The sequence below is a fragment of the Oncorhynchus gorbuscha genome, linkage group LG11 (assembly GCF_021184085.1).
Source record: "Oncorhynchus gorbuscha isolate QuinsamMale2020 ecotype Even-year linkage group LG11, OgorEven_v1.0, whole genome shotgun sequence".
NCBI lineage: Eukaryota > Metazoa > Chordata > Actinopteri > Salmoniformes > Salmonidae > Oncorhynchus > Oncorhynchus gorbuscha.
In genome coordinates this window covers 26223612-26249600 of record NC_060183.1, presented here as the reverse complement: position 1 = coordinate 26249600, position 25989 = coordinate 26223612, and the positions used below count along the sequence as shown (strand labels likewise).

The 25989-nt window shown below is 40.9% G+C and overlaps 2 protein-coding genes across 2 annotated transcripts in view; one reads left to right on the top strand and one right to left on the bottom strand.

Moving 5' to 3' along the window:
- Nucleotides 1–9962, top strand: part of LOC124048403 (carnitine O-palmitoyltransferase 1, liver isoform-like) — a 42289-nt gene extending 32327 nt beyond the window's left edge. The window contains exons 10-19 of the mRNA XM_046369167.1: nucleotides 596–791; nucleotides 1047–1235; nucleotides 1475–1580; nucleotides 4941–5057; nucleotides 5401–5565; nucleotides 5840–5968; nucleotides 6116–6271; nucleotides 6906–7019; nucleotides 7214–7306; nucleotides 7503–9962. Coding sequence (XP_046225123.1) covers nucleotides 596–791; nucleotides 1047–1235; nucleotides 1475–1580; nucleotides 4941–5057; nucleotides 5401–5565; nucleotides 5840–5968; nucleotides 6116–6271; nucleotides 6906–7019; nucleotides 7214–7306; nucleotides 7503–7622 — 1385 coding nt within the window. The 3' untranslated portion in view covers nucleotides 7623–9962. The remainder of the gene's footprint in view (nucleotides 1–595; nucleotides 792–1046; nucleotides 1236–1474; nucleotides 1581–4940; nucleotides 5058–5400; nucleotides 5566–5839; nucleotides 5969–6115; nucleotides 6272–6905; nucleotides 7020–7213; nucleotides 7307–7502) is intronic.
- Nucleotides 9963–12516: 2554 nt separating this feature from the next.
- Nucleotides 12517–25755, bottom strand: LOC124047619 (scavenger receptor cysteine-rich domain-containing group B protein-like). The gene is made up of 6 exons (XM_046367940.1): nucleotides 25724–25755; nucleotides 21053–21104; nucleotides 18073–18141; nucleotides 14655–14969; nucleotides 13065–13165; nucleotides 12517–12851 (listed from the first exon to the last, which is right to left on the bottom strand). The coding sequence occupies exons 2-6, from the start codon at nucleotides 21084–21086 to the stop codon at nucleotides 12714–12716; spliced, it is 657 nt and encodes a 218-aa protein (XP_046223896.1). The 5' UTR covers nucleotides 21087–21104; nucleotides 25724–25755; the 3' UTR covers nucleotides 12517–12713.
- Nucleotides 25756–25989: the final 234 nt, after the last annotated feature.

Here is a 25989-nt window from a genome sequence, read left to right as displayed (position 1 = left end):
AGGTGTGTCAAGTGTTGACTGGTACTGTAATTTAAAGCTGATTTTAGGGACTTTAATTCATGGTGGGAATTATTTGCTACTGAACGGTTTGGTACCACTTAATTTCCCTTCGCTAAATACACACTCTGAAACCAAATCTTTCTATTGATTTGAGCTAAAACTACTTTAAGAACTTGCAGATGTAAGCACCCTCCAATGACCAGCATTTGAGACCTGTATCATTGCTTTGTCATGACTATAAAATGTTGACATGTCCCCTACTCTGGCAATTTTGTTTCGCATGTCGTCAATCTTATTTTCCAGCCAGAAAACACTGTGGGCAAGTGGCGCTTTTGACATTGGCATTACTGATATCAATATAGGTCCTGTAGTATGGTTACATGGTGGTAATGTTGAAAACTCTCTTGTCTGCAGCTGGTCCTGTAGTTTCTAGTCGGTCACCTCTCCTTCCTCTGTAGGCTGTCAGTCTCCCTCCCTTTCTGCCCCCTCTGCCCCTGTCCATCTGCTCCAAGGCATCTGTACCATATTTAACTCTCTCTCTCTCTCCCTCTTTCTGTCTCTCTCCCCTCTCTCTCTCCCTCTTTCTGTTGTGTAGACACGGTGCAGCACTGGCAGGACAGTGACTATGTGGCGGTGTACCACCGGGGGCGCTACTTCCGTCTGAGGATGTACTCGTCTAGCCGGCCGCTGTCACCACGTGAGATCGAGTCACAGCTCCAGAGGATCCTGGATGACCCGTCGCCCCCCTCCCCGGGAGAGGAGAAGCTCGGGGCCCTGACAGCTGGAGACAGGTGAGTCATGGATGTTTTGGTAAAAATATACAGTCATCTGATTGATAGCAGGGGCTCAAAAAAATCTCCAATGGAAAATATATGGGTTGTGTTCAGTTGGGAACACTGTAGCAAAACCGGAAAATGACAAATCTGTGTTCTGGTAGTACCTCTCCGTTTCACTCCGTCTAGAAATGTTTTCCACCTACTGAACATGACCCAGGTCTGTGTGCCTGGCTGTACCTGTCCTCCTAAGCAATACATTTTGTTTCTCAGAATTCCCTGGGCCAAGGCCAGGAAGGAATACTTCAGCTTGGGCTTGAACAAGCGGTCACTCGACTGCATCGAGAAAGCAGCGTTCTTTGTGACCTTGGACGATGACGAGCAAGGCATGATGGGAGAAGACCCAGCTGCTAGTCTGGACCGTTACGCGAAGTCCCTGCTCCACGGGAAGTGTTACGACAGGTAAGTCATCCAGACTAATGGTTGTCACGACATAGTTACCTTTTTAAAAAATAAAGCTTATTTCCAACCATAGAGATGGATAGAGGGCACACTTGCCACAAAGCCTGTTTCATTAATTATTTTCCTTTAATACCCCAATGAAATAAGGTCTATCCTCCTCAATCACTCCCATGGTTCTACCCTTGTCGGAGTTGGCGCCGGTTATCAAAGTTGTGCACACTGTCGTTTCTTTTTGCCAGGTGGTTTGACAAGTCATTCTCCGTTGTGATCTATAAAAACGGGAAGATCGGTCTGAATGCTGAGCACTCATGGGCCGATGCACCGGTGGTAGCACACTTATGGGAGGTAAGACATAACATACAGTGCCTTTGGAAAGTATTCAGACCCCCTTGTCTTTTTCCACATTTTGTTACGTTATAGCCTTATTCTAAAATTGATTCAATATTTTTTTCCCTGTCCGCAATGTACACGAAATACCCCATAACGACAAAGCAAAAACAGGTTTTTAGAAAATGTGCCAATTTATTACACATAAAAAAGTAAAATATCACATTTACGTAAGTATTCAGACCCTTTACTCAGTACTTTGTTGAAGCTCCTTTGGCAGCAATTACAGCATAGAGTCTTTTTGGGTGGGACTCTACAAACTTGTATTTGGGGAGTTTCACTCATTCTTCTCTGCAGATCCTCTCAAGCTCTGTCAGGTTGAATGGGGAGCGTTGCTGCACAGCTATTTTAAAGTCTCTCCAGAGATGTTCGATCGGTTTCAAGTCCGGGCTCTGGCTGGACCACTCAAGGACATTCAGAGACTTGTCCCGAAGCCACTCTTGCGTTGTCTTGGTTGTGTGCTTAGGGTCATTTTCCTGTTGGAAGATGAACCTTCGACCCAGTCTGAGGTCCTGAGCGCTCTGGAGCAGATTTTTTATCAAGGATCTCTCTGTGCCTTTGCTCAGTTCATCTTTGCCTCCATCCTGATTAGTCTCCCAGTCCCTGCCGCTGAAAAACATCCTCACAGCATGATGACGCCACCACCATGCTTCACTGTACGGATGGTGCCAGGTTTCCTCCAAACGTGGCGCTTGGCATTCAGGCCAAAGAGTTAAATCTTGGTTTCAACAGACCAGAGAATCTTGTTTCTCATGGTCTGAGAGTCTTTAGGCGCCTTTTGGCATACTCCAAGCGGGCTGTCATGTGCCTTTTACTGAGGATTGGCTTCATGCTTGCCACTCTACCATATAGACCTGATTGGTGGAGTGCTGGTTGTCCTTTTGGATGTTTCTCACATCTCCACAGAGGAACTCTGGAGCTCTGTCAGAGTGACCATCGAATTCTTGGTCACCTCACTGACCAAGGCCCTTCCCCGACTGCTCATTTTAGCAGGGCGGCCAGCTCCAGGAGGCGTCTTAGTGGTTCCAAACTTGTTCCATTTAAGAGTGATGTTTTTGGGACCTTCAATGTTGCAGAAATGTTTTGGGACCCTTCCCCAGATTTGTGCCTCAACACAATCCTGTCTCGGTGCTCTACAGACATTTCCTTCGACCTCGTGGCTTGTTGTTGCTCTGACATGCACTGTCAACTGTGGGACCTTATATGGACAGGTGTGTGCCTTTCCAAATCATGTCCATTCAATTGAATTTACCACAGGCAGACTCCAATTAACTTGTAGAAACATCTCAAGGATGATCAATGGAAACAGGATGCACCTGAGGTCAATGTCGAGTCTCATAGCAAAGGGTCTTAATACTTAAGTAAATAAGGTATGTTTATTTTTATTTTTAATACATTTGCAAAAAATGTTTAGCCTGTTATTGCTTTGTCATTATTGGATATTGTGTGTAGATTGCTCAGGAAAAACTTGATTTAATCCATTTCAGAATAAGGCTGTAATGTAACAACGTGGAAAAAGTTAAGGGGTCTGAATACTTTCCGAATGCACTGTATAACTATAAATATATGAATATACAGAAAAATTAGCAGACCTCTTAGGGAAATATTTTTTTATGTATAAATATATTCCAAATGTTTGTACAATGTATATACCAGGGGTACTCAAGTCTTACTCTACGAGGTCCAGAGCCTGCTGGTTTTCTGTTTTACCTGATAATTAATTGCACACACCTGGTGTCCCAGGTCTAAATCAGTCCCTGATTAGAGGGAAACAGACAAAATGAGAGAAAAAAATCCAGAAAATCACATTGTAGGATTTATTTGCAAATTATGGTGGAAAATAAGTATTTGGTCAATAACAAAAGATTATCTCAATACTTTGTCATTGCCAACAAAGGGTATATAACAGAGGTCAAATGTTTTCTGTAAGTCTTCACAAGGTTTTCACACACTGTTGCTGGTATTTTGGCCCATTCCTCCATGCATCTCCTCTAGAGCAGTGATGTTTTGGGGCTGCTCCCGGGTAACACGGACTTTCAACTCCCTTCAAAGATTTTCTATGGGGTTGAGATCTGGAGACTGGCTCGGCCACTCCAGGACCTTGAAATGCTTCTTACGAAGCCACTCCTTCGTTGCCCGGGTGGTGTGTTTGGGATCATTGGGGTCATGCTGAAAGACCCAGCCACGTTTCATCTTCAATGCCCTTGCTGATGGAAGTAGGTTTTCACTCCAAAATCTCACGATACATGACCCCATTCATTCTTTCCTTTACACGGATCAGTCGTCCTGGTCCCTTTGCAGAAAAACAGCCCCAAAGCATGATGTTTCCACCCCCATGCTTCACAGTAGGTATGGTGTTCTTTGGATGCAACTCAGCATTCTTTGTCCTCCAAACGCGACGAGTTGAGTTTTTACCAAAAAGTTATAATTTGGTTTCATCTGACCATATGACATTCTCCCAATCTTCTTCTGGATCATCCAAATGCTCTCTAGCAAACTTCAGATGGGCCTAGACATGTACTGGCTTAAGCAGGGGGACACGTCTGGCACTGCAGGATTTGAGTCCCTGGCGGCGTAGTGTGTTACTGATGGTAGGCTTTGTTACTTTGGTCCCAGCTCTCTACAGGTCATTCACTAGGTCCCCCCGTGTGATTCTGGGATTTTTGCTCACCGTTCTTGTGATCATTTTGACCCCACAGGGTGAGATTTTGCGTGGAGCCCCAGATCGAGGGAGATTATCAGTGGACTTGTATGTCTTCCATTTCCTAATAATTGCTCCCACAGTTGACTTCTTCAAACCAAGCTGCTTACCTATTGCAGATTCAGTCTTCCCAGCCTGGTGCAGGTCTACAATTTTGTTTCTGGTGTCCTTTGACAGCTCTTTGGTCTTGGCCATAGTGGAGTTTGGAGTGTGATTGTTTGAGGTTGTGGACAGGTGTCTTTTATACTGATAACAGGTTCAAACAGGTGCCATTAAAACAGGTAACAAGTGGAGGACAGAGGAGCCTCTTAAAGAAGAAGTTATAGGTCTGTGAGAGCCAGAAATCTTGCTTGTTTGTAGGTGACCAAATACTTATTTTCCACCATAATTTGCAAATAAATTCATTAAAAATCCTACAATGTGATTTTCTGGATTTCTTTATTCTCATTTTGTCTGACATAGTTGAAGTGTACCTATGATGAAAATTACAAGTGGGAGAACTTGCACAATTGGTGGCAAACTAAATACTTTTTTGCCCCACTGTATATAAATAACCTGTACTGAGTAAATAAGTGAATTCATGTATTTTTCTCAGCAAATTGTCTGTCTGTTTTCAGTATGTGTTGGCAACAGACAGTTTCCAGCTGGGGTACAATGAAGAGGGCCATTGTAAGGGAGAGGTGGATGCCTCTCTACCCCGACCTCAGAGACTGAGCTGGGACATCACCCCGGAGGTGAACCACCCATCCATCTTTCTTTCATTTATTCATCCATCCATTTATCTGTCTATTATTTGAGTTATCTGTTCTCTTCATTTAATTATCCATTCACCTCATTTGAAAATCTCTCATTGCCTATAGGAATATTTTCTGGACATTGTAATACCCATGTTTTTAATCGTTCATTTCATAACGCGTCAAGCATGCACAAGACGAATGTGTAATTCCAATGAGAACACAAGTGATCTTCCCATCAGTGTATATACATGTACATCTCAATGGCCTTGCGCTAAACTCTTCTGACACCCAGTGGTCTTAAGATCCAGTGTTGCCTTTTCCCCTCCTCTCTTTGTCCCAGTGTCAGGAGCAGATTTCCCAGTCTCTGGCGGTGGCCCAGGCGCTGGCCGATGATGTGGACTTCCACGTCTTCTCTTTCCGGGACTTTGGCAAGGGCGTGATCAAGAAGTGCCGCATCAGTCCTGACGCCTACATCCAGCTGGCCCTTCAGCTGGCCTACTACAGGGTGAGGGGACAGCTCAAAGCAGACAGGAACATTTATACACCTACACACACACTTGTTTAATTTTTTTGTGGGGGGTTGACCCATACACTATGTAGCTTAGTACGGCTTCAATGTAGCAACAATCAGTCAATCAAATTTAACATGGGATGTAAACCAAAGTAAATAAGCACAAAACAAAACCCCCCAAAACGTCAGGATCATTGCTCAAACATGATCAATTCTGTTCCCTCCTTACAATCTCTAACCCCATCCTTCTCCCCCACTCCCCTCTCAGGACAGGGGCATGTTCTGTCTGACCTACGAGGCCTCCATGACCCGTCTGTTTCGGGAGGGCCGGACAGAGACGGTGCGCTCCTGCTCCAATGAAAGCTGTGCCTTCATCAAAGCCCTGGAGGGAGGAGAGGTAGGGAGCATGTGATCTTACTCGGAATACTTTCTCATAAAACGTACCCTATTGCTCTCCCTCATCTCTCTCGCTCTCTCTTTACCCTTTTCTCTCTCTGTCCCGCTCGCTCTCCTGCTCGCTCTCCCCCCCTCTAATGTCCACCAGGGGGTAGAGGCGTGCAGGAGACTTCTCCGCCAAGCCTCAGAGAAGCACCAGAACCTGTACAAACATGCCATGACTGGCGCCGGCATCGACAGGCACCTCTTCTGTCTCTATGTGGTCTCCAAATACCTTGGGGTGGACTCTCCCTTCCTGAAAGAGGTGTGTTTTTTTGGCGTCTTGCTTTTCTGTAATAAAATGTTGATTTCCATACGACGTGGCTCTGTTCTTTTTTTTTTAAGCAGTTCTGTCTTACACAAATAAATAATTCACTTTTATATAATAATTCTATCCATTATATATATTATATTATATAAAAATAAGAAGCTAGTCTTTTTTTTAAGTAAATAGTTCCGGAAAACCACTTATGTAATTATAATAAGAGAAATCTGCACTGAGATATTAATTTGGTAGTAGTCAAACACCTTTTGTGCAACCGCCTTCGTTACAACAACGTTGTTTTATGTACAGTATTATAAACCGGGTAGTGTGGTTCCTGGATACTGATAGGCTTAAACAGCATTTCAGCAGTGTGTATAACGGACAATATACCACAGGTATGACCCAAAAATACTTGTTACCTGTTATATTTATGTTGGAAACCAACCAGTTTTATAATAGCAATAAGGCACCTCGGGGTTTGCGTTGTGCCTAAGAACAGCCCTTAGACGTGGTATATACCACGCCTCCTCAAGCCTTATTACTTAATTATAACATCAGCCATGTTTGATCATCTCTGTGGTGACGTGTCTAGCTTAGTGGAGTAACAACACTGTCCCTGCCTGTGTTGTTCCAGGTGCTGTCTGAGCCATGGCACCTCTCCACCAGTCAGACTCCTGTCCAGCAGGTAGAGCTGTTTGACATGGTCAACCACCCAGAGTACGTCTCCTGTGGCGGAGGCTTTGGCCCGGTCAGTACCTCTCGGTCTCTATCTTCGTCTCCAAACACCTTTTAATTGCAAAACTTGGTGGAATAACAGAATGCTTCCAACATAAGAACATTATTTGTCAACGAGCATATCATCTCAACTTGGAGAAAGATTGTGTTACGTGCAGAAGCCTCCATGCGCAAGGCATGTTATAGCATATGCCTTGTCTTTCCTAGGTGGCAGACGATGGTTACGGGGTGTCCTACACTATCATGGGAGAGAACATGATGAACTTTCACATCTCCTGCAAGCACTCCTGCTCACAGACTGTGAGTACCACTGATCGGTCCACAGGGAGGATCTTCGCACCACATGTCCAAACCTAAACGATGCCCTCGTTTTATTAATTTCCTAAGCTAATTGAGAATATTTGTTTTGAGGTTGATTAACGGGATACATATTTTGGCTAAGCAAACAATTTTTGGGACTAGTCTTTCTCTTGCTGATTTATTCTGTCTCTCTTAGAGTTCCCACAAGTATGGAGGTCAGATCAGGCAGGCCCTGCGGGACATGCTTCAGCTACTCTGCCCAGACCAAAGAGAACCCTCTAGAACAGACCAGAGCCAGACCAAGAAGGACCTGTAGATCTGGAGGAGAATCAGAACCAGAGGGGAAGGAGGAGAAGAGAAGGTGGTTGTGATAATTTGATGGTGAGTGTCGGAAGAACGTTGGGATGATGTCAATGAGCGTTATAGGGGGAGACTGCTGTTTTTAGTCTGTTTGTGGTTTAAGGTGGATGGGTTAGGTGATTGAAGGATCAGTATCTATGAAAAAAAAAACAAATTGGATGAAAACCTAACTTTTTTTTATTTTTATCATGAATTTATAAAATAGTGAAGGAGGGATATGGATATATAGTTAAATCCTTAAACCTTTTTATTTGTATTTTCGATTGTATATGATTTCTGGTCTAACTTTACAATAAGTGTCACTAATAGTATAGCACTTACAAAAACAGTGTAATAAATTACTGTGGGTACACATGGTTAGTGACGTTCTCAATTTCAAAGTATTTACAAGTACCTCAAAAATAATTTGCACGAGAGGTTTAGCCACAATTTGTTTGTGTTTGTGTAATTACAAATATTACGATTTTTAAACGACCGAAAACAAGCCTGACTTTTGGAAGTACTCAAACAATACAGTACATAGGCCTGCACTGCAATAACATTGTACCTGCCTATGTAACTAACATGGATGGTCATTAGGGACACTTATTGTAAAGTGGGACCTAACTTCTAAAGCATTACTAATGTTTTACTTGAATGCAGTGCCCGAACCTTGACCATTACTTTGGAACACAAGTTAGAACCACATTGACCAGATGATAAGGCCCTATGTTTTGCGCACTCATGTGTCATAGTGAGATTTGAACCTGTATTTGAAGCCTTATCCAGAAATGAGAATTGCACCAGAAATGAAAGCTATTGTCTGAGGATGATGCTGGATCATCTGACATATAAAAAGAACAAGTGGACAGTTTGATGTTAAAGCTTTAAATAAAAGGCTAAAAATCCAAGCGTGTCACGTTTTTGCAAAACACGGGGCCCTTCAAATAAGCTCTCATTATGACGTGACTATGGTCCATTGTAAAAAAAAATATATATATAATACAAACAAAAACATTTGGCATTCGAAGTTGAGTTAACTATTTGTGCAATGTGTCATTTTAATTGCAATATTATGTTTCCTCGTACACAGTGCAAAGTTCACTTTTGATTTCAAAGTGAAGTTTTTTATTTTGTTGCTCCAATTGGTTCAAAAGGCACAACAATGCAAATAACATGGCATTTGTTTTATACCATTTCTCTCATCCATGTTGATGGTAGAGGTTTTCTCCTCAGGTTACAAAATGTCAATGTGTAAAAAAGGGTGGAAATGCAAGTCCTGCAACGCTACCGGACTGACGCTATTAACGCACAGCACAGTTTAATTGGCATCATCATGGCAAGTATTGTTTTTAGTGGGACTTTGCTTCTCGCTACGGTCTTTGGGCTGTGAAGCAACTGCTCGTAGAAAATTCAACAATTTTGAACGAAACAAACAAACAAACTCTGTGGACCCGGAAACACCAGGGTCTCCTAGCTAAATCTTCTTCATATTTAACTCTGGTTTGCAGAGTAACACATGATTGTACTATGGTGTATGTTGCTAGATCGTTACTGCACTGTCCAGGAGGCTTTTTACTTTCACACGGTGGTGACATGACCTAGGTTTATTCTGCTCTCTTCCCCCAATGATTCTAACCTTTTATAAAGCCATTTATAAAGCAATAAGTCCACTTCGACCCCTGTTATCTTTCTTTTAACAGTTGGAATTCTTATCCTCTAAGAAATAAAACTAGTTTTGTTCGGAGTATCCATTTGAATGATACGGTCCATGCAATGTTGGATTTGTTTGGCAAAACCTAATGTTGTTTTTATATATTCAAATATTTGACAGTCAAATACTTTCCATGACTAGGGTGGGTGTATTACAGTAGCTGGGCTCTTTTCTGAATTCACCAAGTCATTTCACTACCAAATGTAAACCTCTGCTGGGTAATGACGCTTTTTCTTTGTACATTTAAGTTATATTTCAGCAAGCCGGTTTAATATTTCTTTTGGAGATTTGCGTTAGTGCGTATTTCTCTTTCTGTCCATCGGCCTGATTTAAATAGAATGATTCAACGGCCAGTACATTTTACCAGTGGCACAATTTGTGTACAAAATTGTATTATTTTTTTTCATTCATAATGTATGTGTATGTACATATACATGTATGTACTCGTTTTCCTTGTGTTTGCTGGCTCTTTTCTCACTCCAGATCAACCACTGAACAGCTGAGCGTGTCACAATATTCTTAAGCATTTTTTTCTTTCTTAAATGTAATGGAAAAACAAAAACGTATGAATTTTCTATTTTATTAAAAAGAGATTCAGTCACACTTTTTGTGTCAATTTCTGTCACAGTTATGCATGTGTTCCTTCCTCTTCCTATTGGGTTATGATTAGTATTTCATTGGTGTTCATCACTGCTGTATATACATATATATTAGTGGCTATTTATGAAGGGCTGAATCCTAATTTGAGATCTGGCACTTCTCTCATATTAACATTAATGGGTTTGTGTGAAAAATGTGAAAAATGTAACATTTCTATTTTCCATGTAAATGGCATGTTATAGAAGCGTCCAGACACTTTTTGTGATTTCAGTTGCTTTTTTAGAAACCTACCCCACCACCAATAGACTTTCTAGACCATGGGAAACGAGAAGGCATGCACAAGGAAAATTACAATATCTTTCCCATCCACAGGAGTCTTAGTGGGGGAAGGAGCTGTAACACTTTCTCTTTACGTATTGGCGACACAAACGGGTAAACCGTCATGCTATCAGTGGGCTATTATCCGACATACTTGTGACTTATTAGTTTGCTTGCTGAAAGCAAAAACACTTTTTGTTTCATCCGATCAGAGGACATTTCTCCAAAAAGTACGATCTTTGTCCCCATGTGCAGTTGCAAACCGGTCTTGCTTTTTATGGCGGTTTTGGAGCAGTGGCTTCTTCCTTGCTGAGCGGCCTTTCAGGTTATGTCAATATAGGACTCGTTTTACTGTGGATATAGATACTTTTGTACCTGTTTCCTCCAGCATCTTCACGAGGTCCTTTGCTGTTGTTCTGGGATTATTTGCACTTTTCGCACCAAAGTACGTTCATCTCTAGGAGACTGAACGAGTCTCCTTCCTGAGAGGTATGACGGCTGCGTGGTCCCATGGTGTTTATACTTGTGTACTATTGTTTGTAGAGATGAACGCGGTACCTTCAGGCATTTGGAAATTGCTCCCAAGGATGAACCAGACTTGTGGAGGTCCACAATTTTTTTTTCTGAGGTCTTGGCTGATTTCTTTTGATTTTCCCATGATGTCAAGCAAAGAGGCACTGAGTTTGAAGGTAGGCCTTGAAATACACTGCTCAAAAAAATAAAGGGAACACTTTAATAACACAATGTAACTCCAAGTCAATCACACTTCTGTGAAATCAAACTGTCCACTTAGGAAGTAACACTGATTGACAATACATTTCACATGCTGTTGTGCAAATGGAATAGACAACAGGTGGAAATTATAGGCAATTAGCAAGACACCCCCAATAAAGGAGTGGTTCTGCAGGTGGTGACCACAGACCACTTCTCAGTTCCTATGCTTCCTGGCTGATGTTTTGGTCACTTTTGAATGCTGGCGGTGCTTTCACTCTAGTGGTAGCATGAGTCTACAACCCACACAAGTGGCTCAGGTAGTGCAGCTCATCCAGGATGGCACGCCAATGCGAGCTGTGGCAAGAAGGTTTGCTGTGTCTGTCACAGTAGTGTCCAGAGCATGGAGGCGCTACCAGGAGACAGGCCAGTACATCAGCAGACGTGGAGGAGGCCGTAGGAGGGCAACAACCCAGCAGCAGGACCGCTACCTCCACCTTTGTGCAAGGAGGAGCACTGCCAGAGCCCTGCAAAATGACCTCCAGCGGGCCACAAATGTGCACGTGTCTGCTCAAACGGTCAGAAACAGACTCCATGAGGGCCCGACGTCCACAGGTGGGGGTTGTGCTTACAGCCCAACACCGTGCAGGACGTTTGGCATTTTCCAGAGAACACCAAGATTGCAAATTCGCCACTGGCGCCCTGTGCTCTTAACAGATGAAAGCAGGTTCACACTGAGCACATGTGACAGACGTGACAGTCTGGAGACGCAGTGGAGAATGTTCTGCAACATCCTCCAGCATGACCGGTTTGGCGGTGGGTCAGTCATGGTGTGTTATTATAGTGTTCCCTTTATTTTTTGAGCAGTGTACATCCACAGGTACACCTCCAATTATGTCAATTAGTCTATCAGAAGCTTCTAAAGACACGACATCATTTTCCAAGCTGTTTAAAGGCACAGTCAACTTGGTGTATGTAAACTTCTGACCCACTGGAATTGTGACCGTGAATTATAAGTGAAATAATATGTCTGTAAACAATTGTTGGAAAAATTACTTGTCACGCACAAAGTAGATGTCCTAACCGACTTGCCAAAACTATAGTTTGTTAACAAGAAATTTGTGGAGTGTTTTAATGACTCCAACCTAAGTGTATGTAAACTTCCGACTTCCAACCGTATACCCATATTTCAAGTAATTAAATAAAAAATGTAACCTTTATTTAACTAGGCAAGTCAGTTAAGAACAAATTCTTATTTTTCAATGACGGCTTTAGAACAGTGGGTTAACTGCCTTGTTCAGGGGCAGACGGACAGATTTTTATCTTGTCAGATTGGGGATTCGATCCAACAACCTTTCAGTTACTGGCCCAATGTTCTAACCACTAGGCTACCTGCCTCCCTTAAAGTAAGGCTCCATGCTAATTAAAGTTATTCACTATAGGGTAAATTAAAGGTAAAAAAAAAATAGTCCTTTGTCCTTTAAATATTGAACTGTATATCACACATTTACAATAAAACTTGTTTTTTCTGTATTAAAGCAACAATTATCTTATGGTTATATAAAGAAATTCAATAGGAAGCATTATTGTTCAATATCAAGCATTATAGCAGTTACTATAGGTAATTTAAAAAAAAACATTTTAATCAATGAATACAGTGCATAGTACCTTTAATATTGGGAAGGTGTTTTTAACGGTTTGTACACTGTATATTTGCCTGTGTATTTAAAGTTCTGACCTCTTCCTCCTCTTTTTCGGACTCTTTCCCATCTCCTTCTTGTGGAAAATTTCTTCATCAGGCTGCACTTTCCAACTCAGTTTAACGGTGTCAGACATCCCCTGAGCTCTCAGTTTGGCTTTTATCTGAAAATAAGTAATTTACTGAATATATTTTATAATATTGTAGGGTTCCATGATGTACTCTTAGTTCTACTCTTAATCGATATCCATGACTGCGTTTTATAACTGAAATATGTTTGTAAAGAATTGCATTGGACTTTGGGTCTGTTCCTCCTGGTACCGGAGTCTGCCGGTTGAGAAAGCCCAATATACAGTTGAGTAGAGGGTGAGACTCACCTGCTGCAAAATGGCCTCACTCACGGCAGGATCACTTAAGTTCGTCGGTGAATCAGGGGTCAGCTCCACTCTCACCATCTGTATCGTCTTAGTGGGGAACTCTATCAATAGACAGCACAGATGGTAGAACATCACACTATTTATCTGGGGAAAAGGCTGAATTTAGCAGTGGTAACCAAAGCAAGAGTGTGGCTGAAATAGCCAAATCCACTCATTTGAAGGGGTGTCCACATACACTATATACAAAAATGTATGTGGATTTGGCTATTTCAGCCACATGAAATAGCCGAATCCACTAACCTGAAGGGGTGTCCACATACTTTTGTGTATATAGTGTATATTCTACCACTCAAAATATACAGCAATTAGAGCAATCTCTCCCGTTACAGTCCTGCCTTGGTTGCTTCACATGCACAAACAATCATTATCACACAATAGCGGAGGTGCATAAAGATGGTGGCCTCCATCACTTACCACAAATTCCTAGTTTGCGATGTTTGCCTATTGTACATTGCACTCAATTACTCTTTTTAAATCATCATTAGTATAGCATACATGATCCCAATTCTATCTCAAATACTCCGGCAAATTTGAAAAACAAAAAAAGCTGCTGATTTATTGACGTATTATACAACGCCTGGCTCTAATCCTGAATGCTGATTGGTGAAAACAGCATTCCAGCACGTGTCTATTGCACAAATTTACATTTGTCTAAATCTTTGACGTCAAAATGCCTATTTACTCTGTTCCATCAGACTGCGCAATCCACTGACATTACCTCACATTTATTTTAGACTGAAATGTTGTTTTCAACAGCGGAGATTTGTATAAACCTTGCTGGCAGGCAGCGTTTCTCAGCCAGTCGAAATCATGAATCAGCTTGCATAATTTTTATGGTATTTAAAAAAAGAAATCTATTGAAAAAAGTCCAACGAAACGTAGCTAATTTACAGTCTTTACAGCTTCAGTTTGAAGGGATTGTTTTACTGTAGCTGTGTGGTTGGTAGCTCCTCTGAACAGCAGTATCCTGGAGTGAGCACATGTTCTATACCAGGCGAAATCGCGCCTCATTGTTATGGATGCATCCAAATTAATGTTACTAGAAAACAGCTTAAACAAATGTAGCTACTTTGCTGATATTCTGGCTGGACTTTTTGAAATGACTGTAAATTAGCCGTAGTTGGATAGCTGCTGTAGCAATCAAGGGATAAGAACGTTTCCAGCCAATATAGCAATGGAACATTAAGAACGAACGACTGGGTCGTGTCCATACATACAGAATAAAAAGACTGAACGACTGGGTCGCGTCTCTGGCAACGCTACATTTGTGTCGGGACTATATCTTGTGGAAGGATGAAATAGTATGACTAAAAATAACGTTTTTTAACGAAAATATGTCCATAGTTATTTGAATGTTGGTAACCCCTTGTGTAAAAGTGCAAATGCCCTTGAAGCCGGTGTTTGGCGGATGTATTTGCACGGTTTGTTAGCGCTGCTAAAACAATGACGTCATATCTGAATTCCGAAATCTTTATACACGTTCCCATTGATAAGTAAAAGCACACAACTCCTTAGAATCCAATCCCTCACCCGTGCAGATGACTCCAGCGTCCTCATTATGGTTACAGTTGTGCATTCCCCAGCCGAAGTGGGAGCAGTTTGTGAGATCTATCTCGCTTCCATTGCAGTCTACATCATCTAAGAGGATAGGGTCCAAGCCGGTGCCGAAGTAGGCCTGAGGATTGGCTGAGATGGCGGTGCCACAGCCCAGCTGCCCACACACCACCTGGGCATCTTGAAGGTCCCAATAGTCATCACACACCGTGCCCCACTGATTGATGTGGAACACCTCCACACGGCCCTGGCAGCGGTTGTTGCCGTTCACCACGCGGATGGTGGGCATCTCTGGAGAAGACCGAGAGATTGACAGATGGGTACATGTCAAAATAGAGGAGAAGAAAGTCTTCGTGGTGTGCTTGATGGCAAAATGGTGTCGTTGCACAATCTATAAATATAAAATAAAGTAGTGCATCATTATGAATAGTAAGTATCCCAATGTCTATAAAAGCTGTTGGTCTACCAATTAGCTTCTGGAGTGTTTATTTCACGCTCACTGAAAGTAGCGACGTTCAAAAAGAACAAATTGTTCTCAAACTGCACAACTCTTTTTACTGACTCGAGTCAGGGTTAGTTTGTACGAGTAACTCATTCCTTTTAGTCGTTAAATTTGACCTGCTGGCCGCAATTAATTCTTCAGCGGGTTTATATATTATTCAGCAGGATGGATATATTCTTCAGCAGGTTTATATATTATTCAGCAGGTTTGATATGCGCTCCTCTGCCTCGGCGGCTCCGAAGACATGCTCCGACCACCAACTGTCTATCATGCAGTATGTGCGCACAGGGAAAAGACATGTTTAGAACTGATAATTGATTGTATGGTGTAAAAATGTACTCAACGAATTGATAATTGAAGGTCATCGATGAACTTCTGTGTAGAACCAAACATTACACAGTCTGCTTCTGCTCAACAAACTCGAGAACTAATTGTTTCGGGTTGTCGCTGCAGTTAATATTAATGATAATGTGCAAATCTCCCGACGGTAGCCAAGCGATTGCAATCCGCCAAAACGAGTCGTTCACAATCTAGTACGGTTGCGGCGGCAACTAAACCTTGTTTTTTTTAAAGGTATCAAGAAATAATCTTATTTGTATGCCTAGCAATCCGAAATGTAAATTGTTTTGAAGACCAGTTTTATTAGCCTGTCACAAATGACAGAGAGAACGAGAGTCTTGTAGAATCATGATTCTTTTGAGTTTGGAGTTCATTGTTCGCTGGTAGAGGTCCTGTATGCATTGGCCTCTGGGCATTATTGAATCAAAGGAACGAAGACCCAAACTTCCCATCACCAACTAAAAGTCGGGGAGAGGGCTCTGATTCAGCTGCAAGCAGTAGGGGAGCGTGGGATAAATCGTGCCAAAGGGTTAGTTGAGCCAACCCTTGTTTCTAGGAAACTATACACAAAATTAATCATGTGACCAAATATTTAGATAGAGGCCATCATCATTTCATTGCCTCACACAGGAAGCGGCGCAGGTCCTAATCCAGGCACTTGTCATCTCCCGTCTGGATTACTGCAACTCGCTGTTGGCTGGGCTCCCTGCCTGTGCCATTAAACCCCTTCAACTCATCCAGAACGCCGCAGCCCGTCTGGTGTTCAACCTTCCCAAGTTCTCTCACGTCACCCCGCTCCTCCGTTCTCTCCACTGGCTTCCAGTTGAAGCTCGCATCCGCTACAAGACCATGGTGCTTGCCTACGGAGCTGTGAGGGGAACGGCACCTCAGTACCTCCAGGCTCTGATCAGGCCCTACACCCAAACAAGGGCACTGCGTTCATCCACCTCTGGCCTGCTCACCACTGAGGAAGTACAGCTCCCGCTCAGCCCAGTCAAAACTGTTCGCTGCCCTGGCCCCCAATGGTGGAACAAACTCCCTCACGACGCCAGGACAGCGGAGTCAATCACCACCTTCCGGAGACACCTGAAACCCCACCTCTTTAAGGAATACCTAGGATAGGTTAAGTAATCCCTCTCACCCCACCCCCCCTAAGTTTTAGATGCACTATTGTTAAGTGACTGTCCCACTGGATGTCATAAGGTGAATGCACCAATTTGTAAGTCGCTCTGGATAAGAGCGTCTGCTAAATGACTTAAATGTAATGTAAATGAGTCGGTGAAGGCAGAAACCACATGAAAAAAATGTAGGAAGTTTGGTCCAAAAAACATATTTCCCCAATGTCAAGTGAATTTGTGTTTGAGGTTTCATGATGCGTGTATCAAAACCTAAATAGATAGTTTTAAGACTGTTTTATACATTAGTTGGGTTCTCTATAAGCTACAATACGAGGTCCTAAGCCTAGCATGAAAGTGCATCCTTGTTAGGGTTGCTAAGGGAGGGTATAATACTGGAAACTTCCAAAGTTGACCAGTAAACTACCAGAATTTTGGTATCTTTCAAGGATTTTAGGTAATCATTTATTATTAATTAGGCTATTTTCTCTTGAACCATAAGGTTTATCCACTAGAAACTCATGGACAATGTGGACGCATATATAATAAATTAATACTATATATGAATACATTAAAAAAAGTAAATTACCAAAGTTATGATAGATTGCCTTAGATGTTCTGTTAATTACCAAAATTACTGAAGATTCAGGTAACTTTGGTAAATTATCTGGTAACTATGCAAACCTAATCCTTGTAGCTGTGTGGGCTAATATAATAAATGTTTTGCTTTGGGGGAAATTGTGCCATTTGGCCAGGGCAAGTTGAGCCAAAGGCTGAACATACCCCATACAAATGATGATTACATTTGTGTCAGTAATTCCATAGTATTTTAGGAAAATGTCATGCATATGAACTCGATATGGGACAGGGAACAATTGTTTTCGTCTTATGGCTCTGTACTCCAAAAGTTTAGATTTGAAATTAAACAATAATTGAGGTTAAAGTGCAGATTTTCAGCTTTAATTTGAGGGTATTTTCATCCCTATCGAGTGAACTGCTATGTATATGGGACCAAATACTGAACTTTTTACTACTTTATTACAATATAAGTGAAATTGTCCCAATACCTTTGTTCTCCTAAAATGAAGGGACCACGTACAAAAAGTGTTGTCATTTCTAAACGGTTCAACCGATAGGATGAATATACCCTCAAATTAAAGTTGACAGTCTGCACTTTAACCTCATAATCATTGTTTGATTTCAAATACAAAGTTTTGAAGTATAGAGACATGCTTCACTCTCCCTATAATTACATAGGGCACAGTATCCGTTGATATATTTGTTAGAAAGAATACTATATTTCCTTGACGTAATGATCCTAATTCCCCTATAAGGTACCGTACTGTAGGTCTATGTCTTGTAAGTCGCTCTGGATATGAGCGTCTGCTAAATTACTTAAATGTAAATGTAAATATCACATGGGATGCAGCATTATTACCTCTTGTTGTCATAACAGGTGTAGAGGCAGCCGTCATAGTTCCGTTTATTGGTTCCGTTACGTTTGTCACTAGAGTAGAAAAAGTTAATCAAAATCAGAATACCCTTTTCATAATTTATCCCTCTACATAAGCATCTGAAGCAGATTGGGATCTGTGAATGGCTATCTGTAAATAACAAAAACAAGAAAATGGTTCAGACTGAACCATTTTCTTGTTTTTGTTATTTACGATTCAGACTGAACCATTTTCTTGTTTTTGTTATTTACGGATCAGACTGAACCATTTTCTTGTTTTTATTATTTACGGTTCAGACTGAACCATTTTCTTGTTTTTGTTATTTACGGTTCAGACTGAACCATTTTCTTGTTTTTGTTATTTACGGTTCAGACTGAACCATTTTCTTGTTTTTGTTATTTACGGATCAGACTGAACCATTTTCTTGTTTTTGTTATTTACGGATAGCCAGGGACATAAGCCAACGACATCTTTTCAAACTAAGTATTTGTTTTTAGTGAGTCCGCCATATCAGAGTAGGAATGACCTGGAATTTTCTCTTGATAAGTGCATGAATTCGACCATTTTCCTGTCCTGCTATGCATTCAAAGTGTAACAAGTATTTTTTGGCTACCAAGGAACATGTTTTGCTTAATATAAGGAATTTTCTAAAATATACTTAAGTAAAAGTATAAATAATTTCAGTTACATTTCCTTTTAATACTTAAGTAAATTTAAAACCAAATACCTTTTAGACTTTTACTCAAGTAGTATTTTACTGGGTGACTTTCACTTTTACTTGAGTCATTTTCTATTAATCTATTAAGGTATCTTTACTTTTACTCAGTGGTCGAAAAAGTACTAAATTGTCATGCTTGAGTAAAAGTAAAGATACCTTATTAGAAAATGACTCAAGTAAAAGTGAAAGTCACCCAGTAAAATACCACTTGAGTAAAAGTCTAAAAGGTATTTGGTTTGAAATATACTTAAGTATTAAAAGGAAATAGAATTGCTCAAATGTGTAGCATTTCGCTACACTTGCATTAACATCTGCTAACCATGTGTATGTGACAAATACAATTTGATTTGATTTGAAGTATCCAAAGTAAAAGTCAAACCATTTTAAATTCCTTATATTCAGCAAACCAGACAGCAATATATATATATATATTTTATTTTTTTTATTTATTTTTTTATTGACGGATTGCCAAGGGCACACTCCAACACTAATTTACAAAGCATTTGTATTTAGTGAGTCCACCAGATCAGAGGCAGTAGGGATGACCAGGAATGTTCTCTTGATAACTGTGTGAATCTGACCATTTTCCTGTCAAAATATAACACCTACTTTGGGTGACAGGGAAAATGTGTGGAGTAAAAAGTACATTATTATCTTTAGGAATGTAGTGAAGTAAAAGTTGGCAAAAATATAAATAGTAAAGTACAGATACCCCCCCAAAACGACTTAAGCAGTGCTTTAAAGTATTTTTACTTAAGTACTTTACACCACTTCTTTTACTCAAGTATGACAATTGGGTACTTTTACCACCACTGCCTTACTGTAATAGTTTTCCATCAAAAAATGCATTTTTGCAACCCCCCCCCCCCCCCCAAAATTCAAGCAAGTATACTGAAGTAAAATATTAACACAACATGTAAAGTGTTGGTCCCATGTTTCATGAGCTGAAATAAAAGATCCCAGAAATGTTCAATACGCACAAAATGCTTATTTCGCTCAAATTTTGTGCACAAATTTGTTTACATCTGTTAGTGAACATTTATCCTTAGCCAAATAATCCATCCCCCTGACATGTATGGCATATCAAGATTAAACAGCATGATCATTACACAGGTGCACCTTGTGCTGGGGACAATAAAAGGCCACTGTAAAATGTGCAGTTGTCACACAACACAATGCCACAGATGTCTCTGTGCTCATCTGCGTGCTTGTCGTCCTCACCAGGGTCTTGACCTGACTGCAGTTCGGTGTGTTAACCGAATTCTGTGGGCAAATGCTCACCTTCAATGGCCACTGGCATGCTGGAGAAATGTGCTCTTCACGGATGAATCCCGGTTTCAACTGTATCGGGCAGATGCCGTTGTGTAGGCGAGTGGTTTGCTGATGTCAACATTGTGAATAGTGTGCCCCATGGTGGCAGTGGGGTTATGGTATAGACAGGCATAAGCTGCAGACAACGAATACAATTATATTTTATCAATGGCAATTTGAATGCACAGAGATACCGTGACAAGATCCTGAGGCCCATTGCTGTGCCATTCATCCGCCACCATCACCTCATGTTTCAGCATGATAATGCACGGCCCCATGATGCAAGGATCTGTAGACAATTCCTGGGAGCTGAAAATGTCCCAGTTCTTCCATGGCCTGCATACTCACCAAACATGTCACCCATTGAGCATGTTTGGGATGCTCTGGGTCGACGTGTACGACAGCGCGTTCCAGTTCCCGCCAATATCCAGCAACTTCGCACAGCCATTGAAGAGGAGTGGGACAACATTCCACAGGCCACAATCAACAGCCTGATCACTCTATTCGAAGGAGATGTCCCCCTGCATGAGGCAAATGGTCACACTCGATACTGACTTTCTTTTTTAACCACACCCCTACCTTTAAAAAAATATATATTTGTGACCAACAGATACATATATGTTTTCCCAGTCATGTGAAAGATTACAACCTAAAACATTTATTTCAATAGTGATTTCACCAGGCAAGCCGAAACTCCACCCATGCAAAACCTGCTGATTTAGAAGGTCCTGTGTAGATTGTATTTTCAACCAGAAACTATCAGGAAATTACACTGATCCATTTCTGTCAGACCTTGGTAGTGTTCCTTTCATTCAGCTGTTGTACAATGATTTAAATAAACACAGGAAAAAACTATTTTTTTTGACGGCCCTTAACCCCTGGTTTTGCGCTTCACACTTGAAGATAGTGAGTAGACATTGAATAAAGACACTGACCTGAGAACAGCGCTAGGAATAACATCCACTGCATGATGGTAGACTGTTTACCCTATGACACAAAGAGAGAACACACACTATGATAATGACTTCCATAACAAGGAACAATAATCTGTAGGTTTTAATATCTGTTATCTGATTAGAGTGTCCAGACAAATGCTGAACATTGGTTACGTCTTTGCCATTTAATGTTTTGTTTAATGTTTTTAATGTCTTTGCCATTTAATGTTTTGTTTAATGTTTTTAATGTCTTTGCCATTTAATGCTTTTATTTAGAAATCATTTGAGATTTGAACGATACCTACATAAAAAAAATACTACAGTTTATTATAGAATAATATAGTACTTACTATAAAATTCTGTAGTAAATATTAGTAAACTATAATATACTGTATAATACTATATTCCACACTAGTGTCCCTCGATCATGTGAAGTACTTACTATAGAATGTTGTAGAATACTATACTACACGCTATAGTATTCCTCCATTACAGTAATTACTATAGTACTGTAAATACTACAGTATACTACAGTCATGTCCTCAAAAACACTGTAGTGAATACTATAGTAAAGTCTGCAAGAACACGACAGTGAATACTATAATATATAATTATAGTAATACTACAGTATTTATGCCATAGTGTACTATAGTATTTTTTCATCTGGGTATCTACAGTTGTCAGTTAGTTAATACAAAATTGTCCCAATGAAAAGCACAATCACAAAGTTAATATCTAAACCTTCTTGTTATTGTGTAGTCAAATCTTTGTTCTGAAATGTTTGATTTAATTCTTCAATCAAAAACATCTTTCCTCCTATTGAATAGTACAGTGCCCTCTAATTATGCGGACAGTGAAGCCTTTTTTCTTCTTTTTGCTCAATATTCCAAAAGGTTTGAATTTGAAATCGAACAATGACTATGACGTTAAAGTGCAATATGTCAGCTTTAATTTTAGGGTATTTTCATCCATATCGGGATGAACCGTTTAGAAATTTCAGCACTTTTTGTACCAAGACCCCCCCCCATTTTAGGGGACCAAATTTTTTTGGGACAATTTCACTTATGTGTGTATTAAAGTAGTTAGGTATGTGGTCCCATATTTATAGCACGCAATGAATGACTACATCAAGCTTGTGCCTAAACGTTCTACCACAGCGACCATGTTATTTTTTGGAAGCATATTTGATTCTGAGTTCGGACATACAAACTTTATATTCGACTTTATATTCGAAAACTAGACTCATATATTCAGTGTTCGGAACGTACATTACTGGCACTAAAGGGTGTGTTCGGAAATTCAATCTGGAGTGCCAAAGGGCGTTCATAAAATCAGTCAAGCACCCAAGCTAATTTGCTGACATTGGCTAGCTTGCGAGCTACTTCAAGACGCAAATGAGAGAACACCTCACTCTGACCATTTTACATGCCCTAGCAGATCTTGTTTGTCTGTTTTCATGTTATCTAGAGCGTTGGTGACTGTGCTGTTGTCATAAATAATTATGTTTTTATGCCGAAATAGACTGACACCGGCCATATTCATGCACGTTCGTAAATTAAGTTATTCTGCCCTCTGGCACACTCAGACAGAGTGCTCTGAAATCGGAGTAGATAGCCAGAGTGAATTTACGAACGCACCCAAAGAGGGAGGCTTGCTCGGCTGGTGCTAGCACACTCGCAGATCAAATACACAGCTGGAACACCGATTTATGATTTAAGACATTTGTTCTTCAGTACTGATTTATTTATTAGCCTATGCATTATAATTTATTTGTCTTATAGGGCAACAAGTTATGACTGAAAAGAAGCTGCAGGTAAGCCAGGACTGACTAGACAGGTTGACTAAAATAGCCTATCAAATTTCAGAAATCATAAGCAGGTAAATGTACAAATTTGACTTAAACTGTATTTTTCCTACACCCCTGTGCAAAACGATGTCCCACCATCTGCCTGTCAAACAAGGAGGCTACCATAGACATTCATTCGTATTTCTATGGAGGCTACAGTGTCCGCTGCAAACCTCTGTATGGCCTGTTGTTTCTCACCACTATCCAGGTAACCTAATGAAGTAGCCGACGTCCTCTGAAGTGTCTGGCTGGCTAGCTTGCCTCTGACTTTTCCATACGCTGACTAGGCTAACCCCAGTTTTCTGTCTTTATAAGTAGACTTTATTTACTTTTCTGCTTGTAACATGCCCGGTACATGTTGAGTTTTCTTGGGGCAGGGGGCTAACTAGCCGGATGTAAGAGTGGAGCCTCGTGTTCTAAATGAGTTTTGTTATTGTTTACTTTCCAAAGAAGTCTATACAGTCCTCTGGATGGATACACTTTCATGCAGGCTACGGTTGGTTAGATACACAGAAGGATAGACCACATGAGAGAGGAATGTACAACTCAACAACGAGAGGGACAGACAGTTCGTGAAAGTATTCCTTATCTACTTGGAAGAACTAGTAAAATGATTTTGTCAGACAGCTCTGCAGCACACTTAGGCATGCTAGGTAAATAGGATGACTAAAGACAGTACAGTATTGGGAGCACGTGACGTAGATGGTCTGTCTGCTACCTGCTTGAGCAGAGATGAGATTAGTACTTTAAGGAATGAAACATAATAAAGTAATCAAAGTAATATACACAACTGATATATTTGACTATTTCTGATATATTTGATTATATATTCTATTTTTCGATTGATGTCTACCAATGTGGACCTGACAGAGACAATGTAATATTTTCAATGTTTTGGCAATTGAATGTTCACTATTTTTGTCTTTGTAATTTCCTAAAATCATTGTAAATGTCAATATTTCATAATGTGTTTAATGTTAAAGTAAATGATCGATACCAAAATCTAAAACCGTGATTATTTTAATAATCTAACTGAAACCAACCTCAAAAAGCTCTCATCGCTCAGCACTATTCACTGGGCACTGTATGTGTATAGGAGGAATACTTTCTATAGTCATTCAGTGGAGAGTGTTATTCATTGCCCTTTTACAAGGTTAGAGTTTTTTTTCTCCTAAATCTCACCGAACCAAACAATTCATTTTTTACAACCACAATCCTTCCTTCCACAAAAACATCCTTGTCCAAACAATTAGCAGTGTCAGTATCGTCTGGTGAACCTGCGGAAGACATGGACTGAAGCACAGAGTTATTTCAGAAAGAATTGCTTTGACCTGAGGCTGTGGAAAAAGTAGATTGAAGTGAGTTTGTAAAAGCAGGGGTTGGAACCGGTTCAGGGAACAATCGAAAATTGGAAAAAAAAAAATTTGAGGAACAGAATCAGAATCATGAATGGAACCGGCATTTTAAAAGCATGGGAACCAGTTAATGACGTTATTTTACATTCCAGCATTTTTTCCAGTCCCACAAAAAAATGCAACAAAGCGCCTATTTAAAGCCCTCACTCTTGTCACTCAAACTTATTCCAGTGTCTGTCTGCCTGCCAGCTGAAAATCTTTGCCTGTGTGTGTGTGTGTGTGTGTGTGTGTGTGTGTGTGCCCCTCCCCGTCCGAAGCATAGCCTATTAGCCGACTGACATTACAATCGTGATTCAAAAACAGAGATTTCTTTTTTATTCGAGAAGAATGGATTCATCTTTTCAATGCTTGTTAATGTTACTCTAGTTCTAACGTTTCAATATTGGATTTGTTAACTACAAAAAGTTTAAGACATGTTTTTATTTTAATTCTGATGCCCCTCTGCATACAGGCCATAGTCACGGGAGGTTGGGGTGCTGCAGTACCCCCTGATAAACCCACCCTGTTGACAGCACTCCCTATCTAAAACATCCTTCCCCGCAGCTATGACACAGGGTGGAAAGTGACATCAGGGAGACAGAAAATCTAAAATAACAATAAATACAATAATCAAATAATCAACAAAAACGTTACTGATGAGAAAGATTTGTATATATTTTGATCATTTGACTGGGCAGTAGTCCAGGTGTGACAAAAAGTGGTAAGGGTAGGCAACAACACATCTGCCACGCTGACCCTCAACATGGGGTCCCCTCAGGGGTGCGTGTTTAGTCTCTTCCTGTACTCCCTGTTCACCCACGACTGCGTGGCAGCGCTCGACTCCAACACCATCAAGTTTGCAGACGACACGACGGTGGTACTATAGACCTGATCACCAACGACGATGAGACAGCTTATAGGGAGGAGGTCAGAGACCTGGCAGTGTGGTGCCAGGACAACAACCTCTCTCTCAACGTCAGCAAGACAAAGGAGCTGATCGTGGACTGCGGGAAACTGATGCCCAAGCAAACTCCCATTCTTCACATCGACAGGGCTTTAGTGGAGTGGGTCGAGAGCTTCAAGTTCCTCAGTGTTCTTTGGACAGCCAAATAACCCTTTTAGGTTCTAGATAGCACCTTTTTTCAAAAGATGTAGGCTGCTATCCTGTGAGAATTATTTTTGCCATGTTTGTTATCGCCGGCGACATGACCGTGATACCCAGTAGGAAGCACTTCAATTTGGCAAAAAATAACTAAAACAATTATGCTTATGCTTAGAATACATTATTAAAATGGCCAGTGATTTCAAGTGTAGGTATATAGGGCAGCAGCCTCTAATGTGGCTACTGATGGCTATTTAACCTTCTGATGGCCTTGAGATCGAAGCTGTTTTTCAGTCTCTCGGTCCCAGCTTTAATGCACCTGTACTGACCTTCTGGACGATAACGGGGTGAACAGGCAGTGGCTCAGGTGGTTGATGTCCTTTGATGTCACAGGCCTTCCTGTGACATCGGGTGCTGTAGGTGTCCTGGAGGGCAGGTAGCTTGCCCCCGGTGATGCGTTGGGCAGACCGCAACACCCTCTGGAGAGCCCTGCAGTCGCGGGTGGTGCAGTTGCCGTAACAGTGTTGGTTATGTTTCCACTTGACACTGCAGAAATATGTATTTGATGTTTATATATTCCTATTGGTTGGTTGAA